Source organism: Podarcis muralis, chromosome 6, assembly GCF_964188315.1.
Source record: "Podarcis muralis chromosome 6, rPodMur119.hap1.1, whole genome shotgun sequence".
Classification (NCBI taxonomy): Eukaryota; Metazoa; Chordata; class Lepidosauria; order Squamata; family Lacertidae; genus Podarcis; species Podarcis muralis.
The window spans coordinates 98,529,735-98,539,110 of NC_135660.1; the positions used below are offsets into that span (position 1 = coordinate 98,529,735).

General features: G+C 40.8%; 1 protein-coding gene across 11 annotated transcripts in view; it reads right to left on the minus strand.

Moving 5' to 3' along the window:
• SMC1B (structural maintenance of chromosomes 1B) overlaps nucleotides 1–9,287 on the minus strand; it is a 45,955-nt gene extending 36,668 nt beyond the window's left edge. For 5 of the 11 annotated variants that reach the window (XM_077930792.1, XM_077930789.1, XM_077930796.1 and 2 more), the window contains exons 1-5: nucleotides 9,111–9,287; nucleotides 6,924–7,032; nucleotides 3,994–4,182; nucleotides 1,475–1,587; nucleotides 58–261 (exon numbers count right to left, since the gene is read on the minus strand). In XM_077930792.1, coding sequence (XP_077786918.1) covers nucleotides 58–261; nucleotides 1,475–1,587; nucleotides 3,994–4,182; nucleotides 6,924–7,032 — 615 coding nt within the window. In that variant the 5' untranslated portion in view covers nucleotides 9,111–9,287. Of the gene's footprint in view, nucleotides 1–57; nucleotides 262–1,474; nucleotides 1,588–3,993; nucleotides 4,183–6,923; nucleotides 7,033–8,027; nucleotides 8,200–9,022 lie in introns of those variants that run through there. The other 6 variants (XM_077930793.1, XM_077930791.1, XM_077930790.1 and 3 more) reach the window with 3 other exon arrangements.
• Between the last annotated feature and the right edge of the window lie 89 nt (nucleotides 9,288–9,376).

Consider the following 9,376-nt stretch of genomic DNA (forward strand, 5'->3'; position numbering starts at 1 on the left):
CTAAACTTCGCACACAAACTTTAAGAGCCAAATGTTTTGTGCTATTCTTTGAATTACCTCCTCCTTCTCCAACTTGGCACGTTTGCGCTCAGCTGCAACATTTTTCTTCTTGTTATAACTAAACTGTGCCTCTTCCTCTGACTGTTGCATATTCTTCTTCTTTTCTGCGTATTCAGCAGCAAGTTCTCCTGAATGACTAATTTGTTCAAAAAGTAGAGTTCTTTCCTTGGGTTTCTTCATAGCAATTGTTTCAACTTCACCCTACAGCGAAGTAGGATCAAACTACAGAATTACAAAGCATTAAAACTGAAGCAAAACCTTGTCACCAGCAACAAAAATGAGAAAGGGATTAAAAACAAAGACCATGTTTGCATGTCATATGAAACCATCATCTGATTTAAAGAATTGGGAACAAACTTCGGCCACATACACACCGAACATGTAAAGTACATTCAAAGCACTTTCCCCGACCACACAAAGAATCTTGGGAACTGCAGTTTTTAACATCAGACACAGGAAAGGTGGCTAGTTTGTCCGAAACAGCCTGTCCAATCTGTGAAGCCTGGTGGACTTGGTGAGGCCAGCAAGCTGGAAGTTTCTCACTCCTACATTAAACTATGGTTTAGCATGACATGCACAAGCAAAAACAAACCACAACTAGCTTTGGTCTTGTGCATCCCCCATTTCCTCCTCCTCTATGACCAGGGTAAATCCAGAAGCTTTTGTTTCTGCTTTTCCAACACTGAGCTTCTTCACATTGTCATTTTATGTGTTATTATTATAGGTTCAAACTATGGCTTGCAATGCAACTAACCACAGTTAATGTTAACCACAATTCTAGTATAGTTAAGCAGAAACTGTTAAGAGGAAACAAAAGCTTCTGAACTTATTCTGTAAGTAAGCCTAAATTAAAAGGTAAAGGTAAAGGTACCCCTGCCCGTACGGGCCAGTCTTGACAGACTCTGGGGTTGTGTGCCCATCTCACTCAAGAGGCCGGAGGCCAGCGCTGTCCGCAGACACTTCCGGGTCACGTGGCCAGCGTGGCAAAGCTGCATCTGGCGAGCCAGCGCAGCACACGGAAACACCGTTTACCTTCCCGCCAGTAAGCGGTCCCTATTTATCTACTTGCACCCGAAGGTGCTTTCGAACTGCTAGGTTGGCAGGCGCTGGGACCAAACGACAGGAGCGCACCCCGCAGCAGGGATTCGAACCGCCGACCTTTCGATCGGCAAGTCCTAGGTGCTGAGGCTTTAACCCACAGCGCCACCTGCGTCCCCCGCATGGCTGCTAATCTGGTGCTAAAATACAAGGCTAATACAGTACCTGCTTCAATCTATCAATGGGTGTGAGGCTACAGGACACAGGATGTCACACATTCTACTCCCCAGATTCTTCCATGCCTCTGAAGCTGCAGAGACACGTGTCAGTTATGCTCTAGTTTCCTGATACATTAGATTACAACACAAATATTTACCTGAAAAACCAGGCAATTCCTTGCTCTAGCAATTATACCAATTTCTTCAAGTTCCTTTGTATAAACAGATCTGCTGACAATCTTGTCATTAACAAGGAATTCAGATCCACTGCCTAGTTTTGGAAGAAAGAGCAGATTATACAAGCCATCCATTTTGAAAGAGATAATGACTACTCAAGCCAAGAAAATAGTTCATTACTTTCTGACATGGTCTTTAGTTCTGAACTGTTACCAGATCTGCTCTTGCACTAGTGCATGCGTTCACATGTATGCTCGTGTTACACAGAGATGGCAAAAAGCTTAGAAGCATAACTTCGAAAATAAGTAGGCAGCATCAAAGCCAAACAAGTTGCTTGTTATGGATCTCAGGAGGAACCAGGTGTCTTCCTAAGCAATGGGAGGCAAAGCCTGTTGTCTCACCATTCCTGTGAGACCCAGGTCATCTACTAGCACTCCACAAAAACCAACAACAATGCCTTGTGTCATGGGTCTTCTTTTAACTGTACTGGGTTCTCCCAAACCTTTTACTGCGATTGAAAACATAAGTGGGGAGACATTGCTAGACACTACACTAAGTGAAAGTATGTAAGGAGAAGGTTCTCATAACCTGCAGCTTTGCAGTGCGTGACCAGACAAAACTGACATTAATGACTTAACCAAGTGATGGGGAACAATATATCAATCCAAAACTGGTTTCGAAGTCCCTATCATAATGGTTTCATAAAATGTCACCTGGCAAACATCCCAATTTTGGGGAAACCATGTAGCCAGCTAGTGATTCTTAGTGCTTCCGCTGCCTCCTGCAGGGGCAGCGAGTGACTCACAAGAGTAGGTGTAGCAGCCTTCACAATAGGCTCCCCACCCCCCATTCTGCAGCGAGCAGCAGCTCAGCTCCAATACCTGCTGCAGAGGCAACTAATCACAAGAGCAGATGACACTTAGAAAGCAGCTGGGAAAGCAGCAGCCAGCCAGCCAGCAGCAGAAACTTAGCAGACACCTGAGGTTCTGCTTGCTTAAAGTGGGGCTGGCGGGCCAGGCCGGTAGGTGCTATTTAGAGATGTTGCTCTGAGCTGGCTTGGGGCTTCTTGCTGGGAGTCCCTTTCCCTTTTGCCCCTTCCTTACCCACCATGAAAAAAGAAACTGGTTGTTTTCTTCAGAGGAAGAGGGGGAAAAGTTGCCCTGTTATTTAAGACTCTTTCTCTTTTCTCTCCTTCTATGTGTGTCCTTGTGTCATTTCTCTCCCCTTCCTGGTGCTTTTAATGCCCACCTGAGGCTGGGACAGAGCCCCTTTTCCCCCTGTGTAAAAGTAAGACGTTTGTTGGCCCTAAATAGCTTCCCTCATATAAATAAAGGGAAAGAAAAAAAGAGAAAGCTTTTTGCCTGCTTGTCCTCCCTTTGATAAAAAGGGAGATTGGTGGGATGGAGGCGGGGGGGGGGGGGGGAGGCGCTTGTGTGTCACAATAGGGGGAAATGGAGGGGGTAAGATTTAACACTGACTGCCTTATGCTGAAATGAGAATTAGATAGTTGAGCCATCAAAATTTGCAAGGTGTTAATCACTGTGATAGGTCTGCTTTCTAATGTCAAATTCCTTTGGCCCCAGAAGTCGTTAACAGCTAATCACTGAGATATTCACATTTAGGCACACCAGACAGAAGTATAGTATTAATATGAATTTATAATCCACCTTTCTACAGAAGTACATAAGGTGGTTTACACACAACTGACACAGTACAAAATAAGATAAACGTACACCCTAAAAACAAGACAAAAAGCAACCTAAAAATAAGAACAAGCAAAATCAACAGCAGTTAAAAAGCAAGCTATTTTAAAATTTAAAGTAATTACGTATATATTTAAGCATACAAATTAGCTTAAAAGAGAAGAGAAGAGTTTAGATTTGATATCCCGCCTTTCACTCCCTTTAAGGAGTCTCAAAGCGGCTCACATTCTCCTTTCCCTTCCTCCCCCACAACAAACACTCTGTGAGGTGAGTGGGGCTGAGAGACTTCAGAGAAGTGTGACTGGCCCAAGAGCAGCTGCATGTGGAGGAGCGGGGAAGCGAACCCGGTTCCCCAGATTACAAGACTACCGCTCTTAACCACTACACCAAACTGGCTCTCTATGTATGTTGCTGTATGCTAATGTATTTTATTTTTTTCTATAATTACTTCTTAAAATAAAAACATATATAATGAAAAGCTTCTGTACATATTTTCCATATAAACCTCATACCCACTATTTAGAACAGGGGTCAGCAAACTTTTTCAGCAGGGGGCCGGTCCTCTGTCCCTCAGACCTTGTGGGGGACCGGACTGTATTTTTTTGGGGGGAAATTAAACGAATTCCTATGCCCCACAAATAACCCAGAGATGCATTTTAAATAAAAGCACACATTCTACTCATATAAAAACACACTGATTCCCAGACTGTCCGCGGGCTGGATTGAGAAGGCGATTGAGCCAGATCTGGCCCCGGGCCTTATTTTGCCTAGCCATGATTTAGAAAAACTCCACTCACCTCGAATAATTCTTGAAAATGTTTTCTCTTCCCCATTTTCCTCCATGTACACCATTTTTACACTTCCAGTAGATGAAACGGGCTTCCCGATATGTGCTCCATGTATCAGTTCTTGGATGTGCCTCACTCTCAAATTAGATGTCTTCTCACCCATTACAAAACTAAGGGCATCCATTACATTTGATTTCCCTTCAGTTGTATAAAAGATCAAAATATTACCCTTTTCAAATATAGTTTAGATAATCACAAGCATCTTTATTTTCATTTCAGATCAGATGTAAGAGACTCTTAATTCAAAAACTTCCCTTTAAACTAAGATATTTTTATCCATTGTCATGGCCTTGACAGTATGTACTGTCCAATCATGTCCAACAGATTTTATTGGTTCTATGGGTTGGGTATCATCTACCCAACCCTCCAAATTTAGGGGGAAATGAAGTTATTCTCAGATTCCTTTCTATCCTCTTTTTTTAAGGGCATAATTAATGAGGTTAGCCAAGCTTGAAAGTTAATTTTCATCACACACTCCATAGTGGGTAACCCAACTTTTTGAAGAACTGAAAGGCAGATTTGATGACTTCTATTTCATTTGCCTAGCCAAAGTTCAAGAATAACAATGAAGGCTTGCTGTATACATGATGATATGAAAGCTTGAGAGCATGTCAAAACCATTGACAATACTAAATGAACCGTAACAACAAAAAAAGCTTAAAATATTGTGTGGTGTGGTAAACTTCTGACTAATATTTGATTCATACCAGACAAAGAATCATGACTCGTGTATCACCACAGCTATGTTTTATCTCCTAGTTGTGAGAATGAACTCACAGACATTATTTTTATGTTAGATGATAAACAGAGCTAGTATAATTCCACAATTTAGCACACACTTCTACGCACATTTTACTAAGCCATATTGAACTTTAATAAGATTTGCTATCAGCCATAGATACAGGTTGAAACAGTTTTGCACTGTACTTTTATGACTAAAAACCACTAGCATGGGTAACAGGAGACTATATAACTCAGGTTTCTTCTTTATAATACATTTTTATACCTCTAGATACACAAATAAGGAGGCAATTTCTGAAACAGTGCCTCACACAGCAATTCCCACAGAGTTTGGGGCACCATACTGGGGCAAGCAAGAGCACCAGGTATGCCTGAGATAACCAACATGACACCTGCTGGGGTCTGTGTGCATCCCTGCCTGTGCCTCCTTAACCACCCACAAACGTTCTCATGGAACATCCCTTCAAAATCCCACAATGCATACCAGTCTGCTCACTCTTCCTGCCCAGTTCATGTACTGGAAAGATGTGAAGGTCCATTAAAAAAGTGGAAAATGTGGCGTCCCCCATTTTTTCAGAAAAAATGGAGCCCCCCCTGACCATTTTCCTGTTTGTTTTCCTTCAACATCTCTAACCTCTCCTGTGCTGAGCTTGCTCTCTTAATCACACTCACATTTCATTAAATTTCAGAGCTGGAGACACTTTCCTCCTGTTCTGAATGGATGAGATAGGCAAAAAGGGCCTTTTCGTGAGCAAGCACAGTTGTGGCTGCTAGAGGTACCTTTGCCCCACTGATAGGGGGAGCAGGGGGACGCTTGTACCATTTTGCTGTACTCTTTCTGCTCTTTTAGATGTGGCAGCCATTTTATGTTATGCCCCAAAGCAGCCATTTTGTGACCAGAGCCCTCAAAATTCCAAATGTGCCTACTGACCCAAAAAAAGTTGGAAAGCCCTGAAACCCCATAAAACTGCTTCATTGATATGACACTGATAGATGCCTAATTTTAATATTAAATTATACTATTTTCTTTCCCCTAATTTAGTCTTGAAGATTAGGAGTACAACATAGGATTTACTAGTTTCTGATAACCGTAAGCACAAACAGCGAAGACTTCACTGTAGAAAACATTGAAATCATTACCACATACCCCCAAGTCTTGGTTTGGTAATTTATAGGGTAATTATATTATATAAGAGGTTTATATAATATATAAGAGGTTTTTTCCTTCAGAACTATTATAAAAATTTATGATAAATTAATTTTAATAATAATTCGTAAGGCAAAAAACATGTATTATTTTTCTGTAACGTATACAAACCTGCCATAGCAGGTACCATCTTAGAAGAGACAGGAACTATCTCTTCTAAAACATTTTGAAATAAAAGCCACCTATAAGCTTACTCAGCTGTAAGTTAACTCCTCTTTTTGAGCCCCACTTTTCCCCTCTACAACATAAAATGAAGTATTACCTCAGTAATTAAGGTTGAATAAGCTTGTATTTTACTTTCTAGTTTTAATATGAATTTAAGTATATAAGACAGCTTGTTTATGCTTAAAACAGAATTTAAGCATAGCATATGGGGAGGAAAGTAAGGGTCACAGAGTACTGTAGTTCCAGTGAAAAAAGGGAGAAAAGCACAGAGGATACCTCGGAAGAACTCAGATTAAACATTGCAACCTCAGCAATGCATATGCCACCTACAGATTTAGCAGGTATATCATACTGGATATGAAGAATTCTATATTGGGGTAAGAATGGAAAGATCCTCAAAGGCATTATTGGTGGGGGCTAAAGGCTTCTCAAAGCTTGATATTTGAGTAACAGCCATTGTCTCACAAACTGAGAAACCTTCAGCAAACTTTCCCTAGAGGGCTAGTTTATTCAGTTTAGTTTACAATGGGTTATATTAATATAGATTAATCAATTTGGGTAGGTAGAACTACATTCCACCCAATCAATTTTTAAAAATGTATTTCATTAAAACCATTTGTGAGCCACCTTTTAGCATTCAAAGTAGCATACAATAAATCTTGCTTGGTACATCACAGACAACAAATAATACACAGGATAAAGAAAAACTCTAGCAACAGTGTGGAGATAACAGGACAGAAGTCTGTCTGAATTGTTCATGTGTTACCTGAACCATTGGGACCAATGACACATGTGAATTTCTTGAACGGTCCTATGCATTGTTTCCCTTGCCATGATTTGAAATTTTCCACCATCAAAAGCTGCAAGTATCCCATCTATGGATTACAGGGAGGAGAGAAAATTATTTTTGAAAGAAAAATACATAGAAAATTTCCCCTCAATAGTTAATAAACACTTTAAGTAACAATCAAACACTGCAACCCTTTGAATATGAGTGTTGCTCAGTAGAAATGATATGGATATGCTGCAGATGACAAAGGTGAGCCAGAGGCCTGTCAAGATGGATATAAAGGAAAACAAGAACTGGATGATGAAAATCTGGGCTGAACGGGAGAACAAAGAATGGAGAGATCTCCTTATGGGGAGATCTGAAGACCGATGGATTACAAATCGGATCAAGGTGGAAGTTGGAGCTTTTGGGACATTTGGACTTAAAAGGAGTAAGAAACAAGATTTGGGCTCCAATTTTGAATATGGAGGTCTGGGCTGGAAGAAACATGGACCCTATTGGGACAGAGCTTCTCCGAGACTTGGTGTCTAATATAAAGGACTATCAAAAAAACCGGCAGAGAGGAATTGTAAGAGAATTAATAGCCTCGGATGTGAGGTCTCCAGGCTGATATCAGATAGACCGATGGACATTCGCTGGGATCGAAACCGGGAAAGGGAGGGGGTGGGGTTTTTGGGAATCCAAAGGGTGTACAATTATATTTTGCTTCTTTTTATTAGGTTATTAGTATAAAAATTGGGGGAATTCGTGGAAGTGAATCTGGGTCGAACTTAGAAAAGGGTTTTAAGAATGAACACTGACGTATAAATATTGAGGTTCATAAATTAAAATTGGCTAACTAAAATGAATTAAAAATAATAAGGTTAAAAATTAGGGGACAAGAACTTGTTGAACAAACAAATTGAACTGGAATACAAGAAGGGGAGGTGTGGGGAAGTCAGGGAAATATGTCATTGAAAATAAGGACTGTAAACTTTATGTGTTTTTAACTTTTTTTTCCTTTTTTAATTTTTTTTAATGTATTGTGGAAAACCTTAATAAATATCTTTTTTTAAAAAAAGAAATGATATGGATAATTACCAGGGCTGCAAGCTAACACTGCTCACTTGGGAGAACGTGCCACTGAATTCAACAGGATATATTTCTGAAGAGATGTAGTTAGGATTATACCATAAATCATTAATCCCATTAAATGGAGACCTTCCACTGTATTACACATAATATTAGTAACATATAAGAACATTGCTGGAACAGGCAGGCCAGTAGCTATGCATTAATTTAATAAATACGGTAATAATAATAATAATATAAACTGCCATCGATATATATTCTCCATGTTCCCATATTCCCCTTAATGTAAGCACAGCTTAAAGGCACAAATTTAATAAATAATAATGAAGGCAACTGCCCTCTCCAGCCAATCTGACCCTACTAAACTGGCGCTCAACACAGCCCTCCACAAATTCCACTGTAGCTGCCATTGTATCCTCCATGAATTTGTCTAATTCCCGCTTTAAAACGTTTCTTGCAGCACCACCCTAACCATGCCTACCCAGAAGTTAAATCCTTTGAACCCAGGTGAGCAGGGGCTGCAGCCTAAGTCATATTTTTAACAAGTCAGTGACAATACAGTATTCAGCACCCGATATTTAAATTACCAACATAGTTAATAAAATAGTTGCTATATATTACTATATATAGATGCCATACATTACTATATACAGTACAAGTAAAATTAAGTAAAACTGTAGAGTTGGGCGGGACCTCGAGGGTCATTTAGTCCAACCACTGCAATGCAGGAATCTCAAGACTGTGTGTGTGTGTGTAGATAGAAATATAGATATGCACACACACACACATATATATACTGTATATATTTACAGTGATGCGTGTGTGCTTTTTAAATACAGGTGGATATAACGTAACCTGCTTTCCCCACACCCTCATGTTCATATTATATGTGTAATAATATAATATAAGCTCCAGGTGGCGCTAAACATATTCAAACGGGGAGTTCAAAAAGAAAATAAGTCTCCTTATTTTTTTAAAGAAAAACCACGATAAAAAAATCATACAACGCAAACAAGCACAGAGCTGAGGGAGTCCCGAAGGGTCTCCTCGCCCAAGGATTTTGAACGGGAGAAGCGGGGAGAAGAAGACCACCTTCTCGCCCGGATGCCGCCTCAGAGACCCCTCTCTATCGTCTCTTCCTAGAGCGTCTCTTCTCACACCGGCCTGCTCTCGCCCCGCTCTTCATAAGGGAACAAAATCTCGCGAGAGTCCCGAGAGAGGGGCGGGGCAGTTCGACGGGCTTCGCCGAAATCGGAACGGAAGCCCCGCCCCCAGTTTAACGGCTCCGGGTTGTTTTGAGGGCTGCGCGCGCAGACGCCGGGGGCGGTGTTTCCGCTTCCGAGTAGCGCGGGCGCTGA